Source organism: Sciurus carolinensis, chromosome 13 (assembly GCF_902686445.1).
Source record: "Sciurus carolinensis chromosome 13, mSciCar1.2, whole genome shotgun sequence".
Lineage (NCBI taxonomy): Eukaryota > Metazoa > Chordata > Mammalia > Rodentia > Sciuridae > Sciurus > Sciurus carolinensis.
The window spans coordinates 63,116,782-63,132,470 of NC_062225.1; the positions used below are offsets into that span (position 1 = coordinate 63,116,782).

The 15,689-nt window shown below is 39.6% G+C and overlaps 2 protein-coding genes across 4 annotated transcripts in view; one reads left to right on the plus strand and one right to left on the minus strand.

Moving 5' to 3' along the window:
• Dhx57 (DExH-box helicase 57) overlaps nt 1-1,381 on the plus strand; it is a 59,053-nt gene extending 57,672 nt beyond the window's left edge. For both annotated transcript variants that reach the window (XM_047523436.1, XM_047523437.1), the window contains exon 24: nt 618-1,381. In XM_047523436.1, coding sequence (XP_047379392.1) covers nt 618-761 — 144 coding nt within the window. In that variant the 3' untranslated portion in view covers nt 762-1,381. The remainder of the gene's footprint in view (nt 1-617) is intronic.
• Nucleotides 1,382-9,431: 8,050 nt separating this feature from the next.
• Nucleotides 9,432-15,613, minus strand: Gemin6 (gem nuclear organelle associated protein 6). 2 transcript variants are annotated; one of them, XM_047521859.1, is made up of 3 exons: nt 15,480-15,613; nt 14,600-14,746; nt 9,432-13,030 (listed from the first exon to the last, which is right to left on the minus strand). In XM_047521859.1, exons 2-3 carry the CDS (start codon nt 14,725-14,727, stop codon nt 12,655-12,657), a joined length of 504 nt encoding a protein of 167 aa, XP_047377815.1. In that variant the 5' UTR covers nt 14,728-14,746; nt 15,480-15,613; the 3' UTR covers nt 9,432-12,654. The 2 variants fall into 2 exon arrangements, with proteins under 2 accessions (XP_047377815.1, XP_047377817.1); XM_047521861.1 differs by lacking the exon at nt 15,480-15,613 and adding an exon at nt 14,889-15,471.
• Nucleotides 15,614-15,689: the final 76 nt, after the last annotated feature.

The window sequence follows — 15,689 nt, forward strand, 5'->3', positions numbered from 1 at the left end:
AAGGGAAACAGAAACCTTCTTGCCTAGCAGCTCCATCACAGCTTCCTTCCTAAACCAATTGCTGTCACCAAAGGGATGTACTGGCTTTGAAGGCCTGGAGTACCTGAGCCACGCACTCTGGCAAGGCTCACAGTGTGAAGCTCAGGGTCCAAATGGCATAGTTGATGCAGTGGGAAGGGGAAAAAGAGATGTTGAGAAGACATCTAAGTACCCCTACAACATTAGCATAAGCAAAATGCTATAAAAGCATAGTGTGTCCCAAAGCTTGCTTAATATCTGCTATTTTTAATTTTTCATTTTTATTCCCCATTTTTCTGCTTCTCTTGAGACAAAGGGTAAAAGTCAACCATGGTTTCATAATGGAGAATACTTTATAAGCACTGTATTTCCAGAATTAACTTTTTCTTAAAATGAAATATGATAGAGGAGATTTTTTATGATGGACCCCATTTTGTACATAACAAAATGAGAATGTGTTTAGATTGTTTTCCTCCTCATGGAGTTAAAATTAATATCGTCAATCTCAGTGATGGTACTCATAATGGAGCTATTTCCCTCTGATAACCTGTCTTACCCTGTTGCTCCAAGCGCTACTTACACTGCAGCTTTCATTGTAGGTGGCTGAATTAGTCAAGGAACTTCGTTGTGAACTTGACCAGCTCCTCCAGGATAAAATTAAAAACCCAAGCATAGACTTGTGTACCTGTCCCAGAGGCTCCCGGATCATCAGCACAATTGTGAAACTTGTCACCACACAATAAAGACTAGTCTTAAGAGCACTTGCTCCTCACCTGCCTCTTGCTCACCTGGAAAGTCACAGCCGTACTTCTACCTCGGACTGAAGGCTTGAGCTGGGGCTGGCCCTGGGCTAGGGCAAGCTACGGTCACATGCCGAAGGGACATTTCTACACTTTGTACTTCTAACAAAGTGGGGACACTCCCAGCACAATTTGGAGTGTCAATGGTGAGAGAGTCGGAAACCCAGCTTGCCAGTCTTTTTCTCTGTGACTCTTTGAGAGTGAGTGAAATTCACCTGATAACACAAAAGTGAATGTTTAATATAATTCTCTTATAATCTATGTATTCTTTTTCTTCTACTTTTTAATCATGTATGTCTATATATTCTTTTCTCCTATTTTTTATTGGGCATGAGGAGAGATAATCTGTTTTTTTCCTGTCATAATAAAGGCTCAATTGAGGGAAGACAGAACAGAGAAGGAAAAACAAACAAAAAAATCATGTGAGCAAGAAAAATAAAAACTTCATTTTAGGCTCTTGGCTACTGAGTAAACTTGATTTGCAAGGGGGCTTTAGTTTTAATCATTAAAGGTCACCTTAAAAAGACAAATTTAACTTGGGAAGCTTGAGGCAACCCAGTGAGACCGTGTCTCAAAAAATAAAATTTTTAAAAAGGGGTGGGGGATGGTGGTTGGGGTTGTGGCTCAGTGGTAGAGCACTTGCCTAGCATGCGGAAGGCACTGGGTTCCATCTGCAGTACCTCAAAAAAAAAAAAAAAAAAAAATTTAATGAGTTCTGTCTGGGGACTAAAATACAAGCTGATGTTCCCCATGATGCTCCTATTAAAAGCAAGACAATCCTAGTGTCTTCACTCTAACTCTCCTTTTAGGAATCCTGACTGTCTTATGAACTCATCCAGATCCAATGACCATATTTCACATTCCCCAAATGAGAATTATTAAGATATTTCAGGACAGAGTTGGCATAGTTGATGGAAATGTTGCCACACTAGTGTCACATTTATAGCTATAAAAATGCCTTCCCTGAGATTGCTTATTTTCAACACCAGTTGGGTTAATGGGGCACTGGCATTTTGAAAAAACATAAGTACATTTGCATTTTTCTTGGACATTTATCCATGTGGCCAGGAAAGATCCCAAAAGCTGAGTGGAAAATATTGTTTAAACCTCAGGACAGAGCCACTGCAGATTTCCTACTATAGAGAGAATTCAAATTAATCAACAAAAGCACCTCAGTGGAGGGTATTTACTTTTCAAGGTATTATTTAAGTTTTCTAGAAATCGCCTAGGCTTCTCAAAATAATCATTATCAAGTATGTTTAGACTTAAGTGCATTTGAAAACCTTAGACTAAGCAGTACTTTTTAAAGGCATCAATTCATGTCATTACTTTGCATAAAAAGCATACATGTGCATAGCACCCATAGTATCCAAGTCCTGACTTGCTATTGAAACAAGGTTCATATTACAGAAAGGATTAGGCTGGGATCCTTAGAAGAAATGAAGAAACATGCATTAACTCTCTGAAGAAGTTTTTTTTTTTCTTTTTCCACATTTTTTATTGGCACATTATAATTGTGCATAATGATGGGATTTGTTCTTACATATTTGTACATATATTATAAAAATATAATTTGGTAAATATTACTTTCTAGCACTTCCCTCCTCCCTACCAACCTCCTACCCGAAGGTCCCTTTCCTCTATTGATCTCCCTGTGATTTTCATGAGGAAATTTTCGAGTTCCACCCATTTTTGTGCAAATGGCATAATTTCATTCTTCTTTATGGCTGAATAAAACTCCATTGTGTATATAGACCACATTTTCTTTATCCATTCATCCATTGATGGACACCTAGAATGGTTCCATAGTTTGGCTGTTGTGAATTTTGCTGCCGTAACTATGGGCATGCATAAATCACTGTAGTATGATGATTTTAATTCTTTAGGATAAATACCAAAGAGTGGTACAGCTAAGTCATATGGTAGTTCCATGTCTAGTGTTTTGAGGAAACTCCATACTGATTTCCACAGTGGTTGTACTAATTTACAATTCTACCAACAGTATAAAAGTGTTCATTTTTCTCCACATCTTCTTCAGCATTTATTATTGTATTCTTGATGACTATCACTCTGGCTGGTGTGAGATGATATCTCAGGTATAGTTTTTATTTGCATTTCTCTACTTGCTAATGATGTTAAACATTTTTCATATAATTGTTGACCATTTGTATTCCTTTTGAGAAGTGTCTGTTTAATTCATTTCCCCATTTATTAATGGGGTTATTTGGTCTTTTGGTGTTTTTTGTATTCTTTATGTAGTCTAGATATAATCCTCTGTCAGAAGAGTAGCTAGCAAAGATATTCTCCCATTCTGTAGGTTCTCTCTTCACATTCCTAATTGTTTCCTTTGCTGTGCAGAAGCTCTTTAATTTGATGCCATCCCATTTATTGGCAGCCAAGCATGGTGGTGCATACCTGTAATCCCAGCAGTTTGGGAGGCTAAGGCATGATTGCAAGTTCAAGGCCAGCCTCTGCAATTTAGTAAGACCCTGTCTTAATGCAGCTTTTATAACAAGTTTCAGCAGAGCCTGCAGCTGGAAGGTAGTTAAGACAATACTTTCCATTCAGAGTGCTAGGAATTGCTGCCCTCAGGGAAGCCAGTTCCTGTACACCACTTCCAGCCATATAAATGCTTACATACTATCACTTTATAGATGTGCCAGAATGTGAAAAGGATTGAGAGACCACCTATAATCCCAATGACTCGGGAAGCTGAGTGGGAGGATGGAAGTTCAAGGCCTCAGCAACTGAGCAAGAACTTGTCTCAAAAACAAACAAGTAGGGCAGGTGGCGCATGTCTAATCCCAGCAGCTCAGGAGGCTGAGGCAGGAGGATGGAGAGTTCAAAGTCACCGTAGCAATTTAGCAAGGCCTTAAGCAACTCAGCGAGACCCTGTCTCTAAATAAAATACAAAAAAGGGCTGGGGATGTGACGCAATGGTTAAGTGCCCCTGATTTCAAGCCCCGGTACCAAGAAAAAAAAAAAAAAATTAAAAAAATTTTTATTTTTAAAAAGGGACTGGAGCCTGCCTGTAATTCCAGTGACTACAGAGGCTGAGGCAGGAGGTTCACAAGTTCAAAGCCAGCCTCAGCAACCTAGGAAGACCCTGTCTCAAAATATAAAAAGAGTTGGGGATGTAGCTCAGTGGTTAAGCACCCCTGGATTCAATCCCCAGTACCAAAACATAAAAAAGGAAGGAGAGGTGTAGCTCAGTGGCTAATTAATTTATTTTGGGTCCCTTTGGGTTCAATACCCAGTACTGTAAAATTAATAAATTAAAGCACAAAATAAGATTAAAGATCAGAATGTATTCATTGTATTTCAAGGTGAAACTAAATTTCTAAGCCACACAAGATGGTCAACATTTAATATAATACTATGGAGGGCTTAACAAATGGTTTCTTTAAATATCTGTTTTACTGGAATCTAGCTCTAGAACAATATTAATAAAATACTTGCTATGAAATTAGTTTGCTCAGCTGTTCTGTACTGAGAAGTTCTTGGGAAGTAAGACAGTTGATCATCCTGAGAGGTGTCATAGGCTGACAAAACTTCTTCCTCCTTGAGTTTCTTATCTGTTTATTATAACTTAGACTCCCTGGCAAGTAATGAACTTTGATCTTTATCCTCTCCTATATCTGAGCAGTCTAATTTAAATAATAAGTCTAAGCACAGCATGCAGATCTGTAGACATACAATAAATGTCAGCTCCTTTCTAGACAATGGTTTGAATGTGTTCCTTAGAGATTATTATAAAACAAGATATTTCCCCACCCCAATATTGGGGATTGAACCTAGGGGTGCCCTACCACTGAGCTGTATCCCCAGCCCTTCTTATTTTTATTTTGAGAACAAAGTTTTGCTAAATTGCACAAGCTGGCCTTACACTTGCCATCCTCCTACCTCTGCCTCCTGGGTCTCTGGGATTACAGGTGCATACCTTGGTGCCCAGCTAAAATAAGATCTTGTGAAAGTACTGTATAAAATTAAAACAAAGCAAATGTAAGGAATTAGGACTAAGGGTGTGATTTTCAAATGCAACCCAGGCTGGCTCTGTGGGGACTGATCCTGTTTTGTGTTCTCTCAATTGCTAGGCCTAGAGAGGGTGAGCTTGAGATTCATACTCAGGGTGTCTTGTGGGTGTCACCCAGCAACATAAATAACTGATTGCCACATAAATGATTCCTGGAAGCAGCAGATATGCTCAAACTACTATTATGCTTGAACACCCCAGGCAGAGCCTGGCCGTTTCCTCCTAAATCATGTGGGAATTAAGCTTAATTCTTAGGGCTTATTATCCCCCACACTCAGAGGGAAACTGCTTAAAATACTTAGCGAATGAATAACACAAGGTTAGCTGTTGTTTTCAGAAGTTTGGTTTTTATTTTCAGTGCTGGGCATGAAACCCAGGGCCTTGCATACCAGGCAGGCATTCTGCCACTGAGCTACATTCCCAGCCCCAGAAGTTAGATCTTGATCATAAATCTGTGTCAGTCAATATTTGAGCGCTCAAGTACAGAGTGTCCCAGATGGAAACAGTATAAGGACAATTAATACAATCTGTTATCCCAGCAACATTCTGACTCTTCAAGGGTGACAGGCTTCTTTCCATGTCTTTTGATCTCTTAAATATAAAACTATGCAATGACTGGATAAACAGTTAACCATGATGAGTCAGTAGCATGAAGAAACCTTTTGCCTTTTCTTCTATGTCAAAGAGATTGGTCCTAGGTAGGATTTATTGCCAATCACTATCTTTTTTTTTTTTTTTTTGGTAACAGGGATTGAACCCAGGGACATTTAACTGAACCACATCTCCAGCCCCCAATCACTCATCTTTAAGGTACTTTAAAATCTTAGATTAATAACTTGTTTTATCAAACAACAGAAAAAGTTCTTTGGGACAATCACTCATATTCTACATATGAACCATCAGGACAGCAACCCAAACATGAACTTGTTCGTGTGGACACTGTGGTCTCTTTCACCATCTTTGCCCCATGTTGGTCAGTTCAGATCTACTGAGTCAGTTGTAAGCCAGCTAATTAAGTAAGCCAGGGCACAGTGCCCCAATAAGACATTTATGAAAAGGGACAGCTCTGAATCATTCAACTGGTTTTCATCTCTCAACATTGCAGGAAAAAAAAAATGGTAACAATAACGATTGTGGAGTTTCTAAGTGAAAAGTAATTGCCAAGGGGTGGTGACCTTAGAAATTCAGCCTGGACCCATAACTAACAGTGAGGATCCGTGTTTAAAGTGATGACCTGAAATACTATAAACAATACTGATAAATATCGTACCATATGTATTAGAATAAATTTTTTCAACAATAGCACTTCAAACATGAGGTTTACTATTTCCTGGGCAGAAAATGCTATTACTACCTCCATACTAGGTTTTACTGAAAATGACCTGAAGTTCATTTTTCTTCTATGTTGAATGAATTTATACTATAGAGATTAAAAATGCAGGTTTTCGGGCTGGGGATATAGCTCAGTTGGTAGAGTGCTTGCCTTGCAAGCATAAGGCCCTGGGTTCAATCCCCAGCACCACCAAAAAAAAAAAAAAAAAAATGCAGGTTTTCTTCTACAATAATCAAAAACAGGAAAGCAATCCAAGACTCATGTGCATCCCAAAATTCCACTTTGGACATTTTTCCTCCTTTCATCCTTGGGTTTCAGATGTATTATATAACAATGTCAATTAGCCTTTCAAATAATATTTTATTTGCCCATAGAGATTGATTAACTCTAACAAATACAGAACTTTATTATTTACAAAGACTACAAAGAAATTCCCTTACTGGAAAAAATGAACTTGGTAGACCTTTTGTTGTTTTGTTTTTATGGTATTTGGGATTAAACACAAGACCTTGTGCAATGCTAAGCTTACACTCTACCAATGAGTGCACCCCAGCCAAAATGTAGTTTTTGTATGTTTTAAATTTAAATTCTCAATTAGAAGTAATTTTGCCCCCTCAGAGAATACCTGGCAACATCCAAAGACATGCTGGTTGTCATAAGTGAAAGGGGATGCTGCCAGCATCCAGTAGAGGTCAGGGATGCTGCAAACATGCTACGAGGCACAGGACACTGCCAACAAAACATTATCCAGTTCAAAACGTCAATAGTCCCAGGTAAAGAAAAACTCTTAAACAAAATAAGTAACCATTTCTAAAGTCTAACTAATAGCTATTAGATATAAATTATGCCCATAGAACATATCTGAAGATGGAAATATATTTTGGACTACTGAAAGTAAAAACCTGCCAAATAACTCTAATAGTACCTACACAGTGTGCTTATAAGAGCTTATGAGTATATTATGTTATCAAGAATACAGAGTGCTGGGGTGGGGATATAGCTCTGTTAGTGGAGTGCTTGCCTTACAAGCACAAGGCCCTGGGTTCAATCCCCAGTACAACAACAACAACAAAAAAAAAGTACTTAAGACTTTGAGGAAATTCTATGTAAAATGGAAGTCATGCCAGATAGATAGGAATAGCTTTACTTCAAAAACATATTCTGCTGTTAAATTTTTTTATCATTTATCTTAAAAATGTAAAGATAGGATTTGAATGTGATTGCTAATACTTGACCCTGCAAAAGTTATCACAAAAGCTCTCAAGTCCTCACACTTAGGCCCATGTTAAAATGTTTAAAATACACACACACACACACACACACACACACACACCCTTATTTTGTGCTAAGTGAACAAAGCCTAACTACTAACTCTGGGCAATCTGCTAAATGTTTTTAGAAAATCCCAAAAGGATATATAACTCTATAGGAGTACGATTGCACAATATTTGAATCTAATGTGAAGCCTAATTTGGAACTTTTAATTTCTAGGCTCAGTTTTCACATCTCCTATAGTTTAACATAGAAAACTCAGTTGTTTTAGGACTTGACTATTTGTAAAATTACAAGAGAGAATGGCAAAGATGTGTTATGCTCTCTAGAGAACAGATATCTTTACAAATCAGGGGCCATGCTAAATTATGGGCACCAAGGATCTATCCCACATAAGGAAACTAAACACTGATTATAGACCCAGCACAAAACAGTAATTAGAGATGCCTCAATTCAGGCTGCCCTTCTGCTCTGAAATTCATCTGTGCACTTTCCCAAACTCCAACTGTCCCCACTACTTCTGTCCTATAAATCTCTATACCATTCCTTTCTACATAATTTAGCATGGCCAAGACTGGATTAATTGAAGCATGCAATCTGATTCACTAACAAGGCTGACTGTCCAGTTTACAACTGATGTGTGCTATATGGCTAATTTGAAATCCATGGTGGGGTTACAGAAATACCTCCCTCATTTATGCTTATAATTTCAATTGCACCAATATTTTTTAAGCAGGTACTATGTGCCAGTCACCATACTAGGAATTCAGAATACAAAGATAAAAAGACATGAGAGAAATAAAGTTTATTTGAATAAACTCAAACTGGAACATACTTTAGCCTCTGGAAGGGCCTCTGAAGAATCTAAATGTCTGTTGTTGAAATTAAAAGGAGCTAAGGGATTCAATTAAGTCTCTTACTTCTGCCTTTTTAAACATTAATTAATTAATTAATTAATTTGTGGTGCTGGGGATTAAACCCAGGACCTTAGTGCATGTAAGCCAAGCACTCTATCAACTGAGCTATATCCTTGGCCCTTAGGTCTGCTTTTTAAGACTCTCACGGTTGGGGTACATACAGTACAGTAGGAGACAACTTGCCTAGCATGCACAAGGCCCTGAGTTCAACCCTTCATCCTGGAAAATGTGGCAATACAAGAATCTACACTCTGACACAGTATTTTCATTTCTATGAACTTGTTAAATCATCTTTGTGTTTAAAAGAGGAATATTTTAATAAGTTATGATTCATTGACACAATAGAATATTGCCTTAAACATCAAAATTATAAATACTACAGAAACAAAGAACGAAACTATATACATTGATTACAATTATGTAAACTTTTTAAAAGGTCATAAAGTAATATTCAAAAGTGAAAAATGTGGGTACTGGAATAAATTTTTTTGTTTTTTTGTGGTATGGGGGGGATTGAATCCAGGGGTACTCTACTACTACATCCCTTTTGTTATTTTTATTTTGAGATAGGGTCTCACTAAGTTGCTGAGGCTGGCAATCCTCTTGCCTCAGTTTCCCAAGTAACTTGAAGTACAAGTGTACACCACCACCCCTAGCTGGTATGAAATTTTTTATGATAGAAAAATACATAATCTTATAATATTATATTAAAAAAAAAAAAGTTTTAGCCAGGCATGGTGACATGTCTATCATCACAGCTATTTGGGAGGCTGAGGCAAGAATATTGGAAACAGGAGACCAGGCTGGGCAATTTGGTGAGACTGTCTCAAAATAAAAAAGGGCTGGGTGTGGTGGTGCATGCCTGAATCCTAGTGGCTCAGGAAGCTGAGGCAGGAGGATACCAAGTTTGAGACCAGCCTCAGCAACTTAGCATGGCCCTAAGCAACTTAGGGAGATGCTATCTCAAAATAAAAAATAAAAAAGGGCTGGTGATGTGGCTCAGTAGTTAAGTACCCCTTGGTTCAATCCCCAATGCCAAAAAAATAAAAAGGGCTGGGGACATAGCTCAGTGATAGAGCACTTGACTAGAGAGCCTGGGTTCAAGTCCCTGTACTGGAGGGAAAAAAAACAAAACCAAAAATAATTAATTATATTTGAAAGTAGAAGCAATTAAAATCCCTCACTGTTCTAATTTCTCCCAAAATTTAAGAATGAACTAGCTAATAACCCCTAGCCTTGACTGTAGCATTCTATAATCTACTTTGAAACATAACATTTTCATCTATTCTCATCAAATTGAAACAACTGATAAGGAATGCTTCTAAATTCTTAATAACTTTAAAAATTTGATTTGTGGAAAAACCTATATCAACCATAACATCTGTTGGAGAAAATGGAGAGATTAAGGAAATCAGATGAACTGGATAGGAAGAAATCTTTACTTCTAAAGAAAAGTCAAAATAGCCTTTTGTTCTCAAAGTGTGCTAAGACTGCCCTGGTACAGCCCAGATCTGGCAGCAAGCAGAGCCAGCTATGGGGAGGATTCTCCCTCCCGAGAATCTGGAACCACAGGTGCTGACAGCCTAGGTGACTGGCTAGGGAAACTCCCTGAACAGGCAGTTTCCATAGCAAAGCCAGGTCATTTGCCCTTTCCAGCACTTCGGTTTTATGTACAAATTGTTTAAACAATCAAAGGACTCAGTTGCCAAGGAGTCTGTGTCCCTAGCTCGTTTGTTTGACAGCAAATATATCTTCCCACACTAATGCACCAGAACCATTCCTGAGCTAGGAGCAAGCCTGATTGATACTGTGGATAATTTCCTATGAGGCTTCTTCCTTTTCAATGGCTTCCTCATCTTGTCAGAATGAGATAGGGTCTCACTAAGTTTCCATGCTGAATTCAATTTGTTCTTATTCTCCTTTGCTTTCTAAAGACATCCTGGGGTTTCAACATGAAGAAAAACTGTGCACTAAATTTTGTTTTCAGGATCATGAACTTAAAAAGTTTTCGGGAAGGGAACTTCTGTTCCCCTAAAGTTTCTGAAGTGCTGTAGTCGGGAACATTGTCGTTCTCTACAAGTTTCTCAGAAATGTGAATTCCTGACCCCCTGATCTAGTTGGTCCAGTTATCTGTGTCAACAAATCCTCCAGCTGACAATGACGCTTGCTAAAGTACAAGAAGCACTGGGCTACCACATCTCATTAGATAACCATGCAATTAGCTGTTATCAGATTATATTCAAAGATGCCAAACGTAAGTATTTAAAAGTATTTCTTCCAAAAGGTACCAATTCTCCCTTTGTATAAATGATAAAAGGACTGACAACATGAGAGAACTGAGAGTGAGCTGTTTGCCCAGTTGGATCTCTTACAGACCAGGGAGAAGTGGAAGTTCAGCCTGTGTCACCATCAGGGGTCTGTCCTGGTTAAAACTGCCTTGGAAAGTCCACCCTAACCCCTGGCAAACCAGACTAGTTCAAGGATCTCCTAGGACAAAAATTTTCTGTAAAGAAACATTTTTCTGTAAATATAAGGCAGTTTCTGTCTCCACTATTCAACTCTATCATTATGGCATAAAAGTAGCCATAGATAGCACATAAACCATTAAGTACTGCTGTGTTCCAATAAAAGTTTATTTAACAAGTAGCAGTAGCAGGCTGTTTGGCTGCGGCCCACTTTGCCAATCCCTGTCAGGGGTTTCAGTTCTAATCTGATGTGGAACCGTAGCCATTCTAGACTTGCCCCTTTCTAGTCTATGGAGTCATGGCCCCTGACTGGCTTCCAAGGAATAGGAATGTATGTAAAGGACACCTCCTGCATTCTCTTCCCTTAGCAAAGCCTGACCCAGAGAACAGGGACTGCAGACAAAACACATCACAGTTCTGAAGACTGGGCTGAACTCGCAGTAAAGGAACTGGACTGAATTCAGGGCAGACTACCTTGTCACACTCAACTTTCTCCTCAGAGATAGCAGCCAATACTTTCTTTAAAGGCTTTGAAAGTGTTAACTTACATGTTAAGATTTTACTAAATAGCCAAAACTTTAGTTTCAGTCAAAAAAAAGATGTACTCTGTATTAACTTTTTATCACTATAATGAGATATTTGTAACATGCTGCTTATGAAGAAAAGTTTAGCTCCATTTTTGAGGTTCAAGGGCATGACACTAGCTATTTTGGTGAGAGATGGTATACTCTCTTGCCTGCTCTTTCCCCTTCTCAGATGCATCATGGCAGTGGAAGAGCTTACATCACCAAACAGGAAGTTAGAGACACAAGGGTCCCACAATCCCTTCTGAGGGCATAACCCCAATGATCTGAGGACCTTCCATAAGCCCTATCTCTTATGGCTCCATCACCTCCCAATACCACTATCCTGAGCAAGTTCCCAACCCATGAACCTAGGGAGAAACAAACGAGATTCAAAACATAACACTGATTCAAAAAACTATCATTACACCAAAATAAGAGACAAACACTTTAAAAACACACTGATTAGCTGGGCATAGTGGAGTGCACCAGTAATTCCAGCTACTTAAGAGGCTGAAGCAAGAGAATGGCAAGTTCAAGGTCAGACTTGACAACTCAGGGAGATCCTAACCCAAAATCAAAAAGGGCTAGAGTTGTAGCTGAGTGGTGAGTGTTCCTGGGTTCAATTCCCAGTACCAAAACAAAGAAAACATTGATTTAGTTAGTAAAAAGGACTTGCAACTGTGATTTCATCTTAAGGCTTTATATTGAATCTACCATATTATACTTTTCCAAATACATTTCTTGCCTTAAAAGGAGGGTGGGGACATATTGAGCTAGGGCTATATAAAACCCAGTTTGATCACCAGTACTGCATAAAATGGAGGAGGGAGTATATCCCCATCCAAAAAAAAAAAAGTTACAATTCTGACTTCTTTCTACTAATTTCATTTCAGATGATGCTATCCTTATACCAGTTAGTTCATTTATTTCCCAATGAGGGGCTGGGGAGATAGCTCAGTTGGTAGAGTGCTTGCCTTGCATGCACAAGGCCCTTGGTTCGATCCCCAGCACTGCAAAAAAAAAAAAAAAAAAAAAAAAAAAAAATCTCATATTTCCCAACGAAATTAGCACTCATAATTCACTTTTGATTTTGCCAAAATAACAAAAAATTAAATTATACACACACGGATACAACACTCATATGCCTTTGAAGTTTCACAATATGATGGACTTAAATTCAAAACATTCCATGACACAACAACAAAAAAATGAAGTCGATTTCAATTAGTGTGTCCATAGTTCTTGACCTCTCACGGGGAAGCTACAAGATGTCCTTGAATAAGATCCTGAACCCGGGACAGAATAATCTCATTAGAGCTGCTGCAATTTTCTGGACCATATGGTGGATCTATGGTCAAGACCCCAGCCACACAGAGAGTCCTTCGTGAATCTCCCTGTTCAGTGATGGGGATGTGGTTCTTCTCAAGCCACTTCTTTAGGCTATTCTTTCTCTTTTCCAGATCTTCAGGGCTATAAGCTTTGCAGTCTCCAGACATGAACAAATGCATCAGTTTCTCTCTCACTCTATGGTCCCCTTCATTCACAATTTCCACAGTTTGTACAGAATGTCCCATAATTCCAGTCACAGATAAGTTGCCATCTTCAAGGAAGTTCACGAGAACAATACTTTGAAAGAAAAGTTTAGAGAAGATTTGCAAAAGAAAAATCGAAAGGCCCATGAAACTACAGAAGAAGCAATGCAATGAGAGGTGGTATCAACCCAAATAAGTCACTAGAATGAAGGGAACAATCTTTCCTATTTAATTTTAATTGTCTTACCAACAAATGATTTCACTTGTTTGACAAGCATTCACTGAGGATCCTAAACATCTAAACATTGTTCCTGACATAAGGTTAATCATTGTGGAATATGATTAACGTATTTTCTTGTTTAACTATTTTTTAGATGTAGATAGACTTTATTCATTTATTTATATGAGGTGCTGAGAATCAAAACCAGTGCCTCACACATGCTACGAAAGCGCTCTACCACTGAGCCACAACCCCAGCCCCTACAATTAATGTATTTTCTGAAGCGTTAGTTGGGTTGGGGGGGTGTAGCTCAGTGGCAAAGTGCATGTTCAGTATGCATGAGGCCCTGGGTTTTATCTCCAATACCAAATTTATTTATTTATTTATTTTTTTCCGTGCTGGGGATTGAACCCAGGGCTTTGTGCTTGCAAGGCAAGCACTCTACCGACTGAGCTATCTCCCCAGCCCCCAAATTTATTTTAAAAAGTTATGCCTGGGCTGGCGAGATAGCTCAGTTGGCAGAATGCTTGCCTCATAAGCAGAAGGCCCTGGGTTCAATCCCCAGCACCACAAAAAAAAAAAAAAAAAGTTATGCCAGGCTCAGTAGTGCACACCTGTAAACCCAATGAGTTGGAAGGCTGAGGCAGAAGGATTACAAGTTCAAGTCAGCCTTGGCAACTTAGTGAGACTGTCTCCCCAAAAAAAAAAAAAAAAAAAAAAAAAAAAGGTGGAGGATGTAATTCAGGTCTAAGAGGAAGGAAGGAAGGAAAGAGGAAAGGAGGGAAGAAGGGAGGGAGGAAGGAAAAGAAAAGAAATAAAATATTGTGATGAGAATTTCACTTCTGTGGTACTACCCCAAAAAAGCCTATATTCTGTCTATTTATGAGAAAATATCACAAATACCTAAGTTGACAGACATTCTGTCTCACCAATACTTTTCAAAATTGTCAAGGTCATGATAAACAAGGAAAGACTAAAAACTCACAGATCAGAGGAAACTAAGGAAATATCCTTATCTTCTAAGATGTATGCCTCTTAGATGATGAAGTATTAAAAGATGTCTGGAAATGGCTTTAAAAACTTGGAAGGGATGAAAAGTTAGTGTTCATTATATCACCCTTTTTACCATTGTGTATGTTCAAAATTTTCCATTAGAAATGTAACCAAAAAAGAAATTTCTACGTCCCATTCCTAAGAACATGCACTGCTTTGCATAGTTAGAACAGCAGTTGGATTCAAAGGCAATCTGATTCTTAAGTAAAAAGAATTATCCTTTGGTGTAGCTCAGGGGTAGAGTGCTTGCCTAGCATGTACAAGACCTTGGGTTCAATAACTAAAGAAAAAGGATCAACCTTTCACTGATCTGCTTTCAGTAGTTTGGATATACCATCAAGGGAGTTCAAAGGGGTGTCACGATTTCAGGGAAGCAGGATGCATACTCACTTGGCAGAGACTGGATCTGTAGTTAAAAGCCATCCTTTATACTCTTTCTTTTCACTGGCTAGCACTCTGACCTCTTTGTAAACGTAGTCTTCCCATTCCAAGGGGTTCTTCTTCATCCATTCACTCATGGTTGCCAGTTGGCTAAATCTAAAACCATCACCAGTTTGGGTTAATATATATTTCCAACACAGGGCGATGTCTTACCTCTATTCTCTATACTAAAAGCAGAGAATATGTGTGATTTGCCTCAAATTCTTAAGTTACTTAATACAATTAAGAGTTAACATACTGAGCCAGGCCTGGAGGCACATGCCGGTTGTAGTTCCTGCTACTAGGGAGGCTGAGGATAACTTGAGCCCCAAGACCACCTCCCCATCTCAAAAACAAAATAAAAAACCAAAAGCAAAACAAAGATAAGCATTAATAATAGGGATTGTGGATGTGGAAAAAACTGCTTGAGAATTTTTTTTTTCTTTTACTGTACAGGAATGGAAAACAGCTTGTATTTATAATTGTGTCTGGAAGCCGTGGGGCCGCGGGGGCTGCCGTCTGGGGCAGCAGCTGGCCCCCGCCCTCCATCCATCCCAGATCGCTTCACCCCCGCTCTGAACGGTCCACAGAGGAAGCTGAAACCCTTCGGCGCGGCTCTCCTCCATCAGAGGGGTTTGCCCCACAACCCTTTTCGCCAAAACTCTGACGTCCTCCCATTCTCTCCCCAGCAGTGTCTCCGCGGGACCTCGCCACCGAGGGCCCCGATGTGTGCCAATTTCCTCCTAAAATCTGGAGGATCCGCAAACAGCGGGGCGGCAGCGGCTGACCCTCCCGGGCGCGGGTCCCAGGTCCCGTCCCGCGGCCGCAGGACGTTTGGAGCTGTACTCACACCACGTGGTGCTTAACGCTTAACCCTCGCAAACCAGGAAAGAGCAGCCGGAACGCCTCCCGGCCCCCGCACGCGCGCCGCGACGACGGAGCGCCGAGCCGAGCCCGCCGGAGCCCGGCAGCTCTCGCGCCGGCGTCACTTCCTGCCCCAGAAGCCTCGGCTCTGTAGTCCTCGGCGGCCTACGAGCCGAGGTGGCCCTGCGCTGGTGCG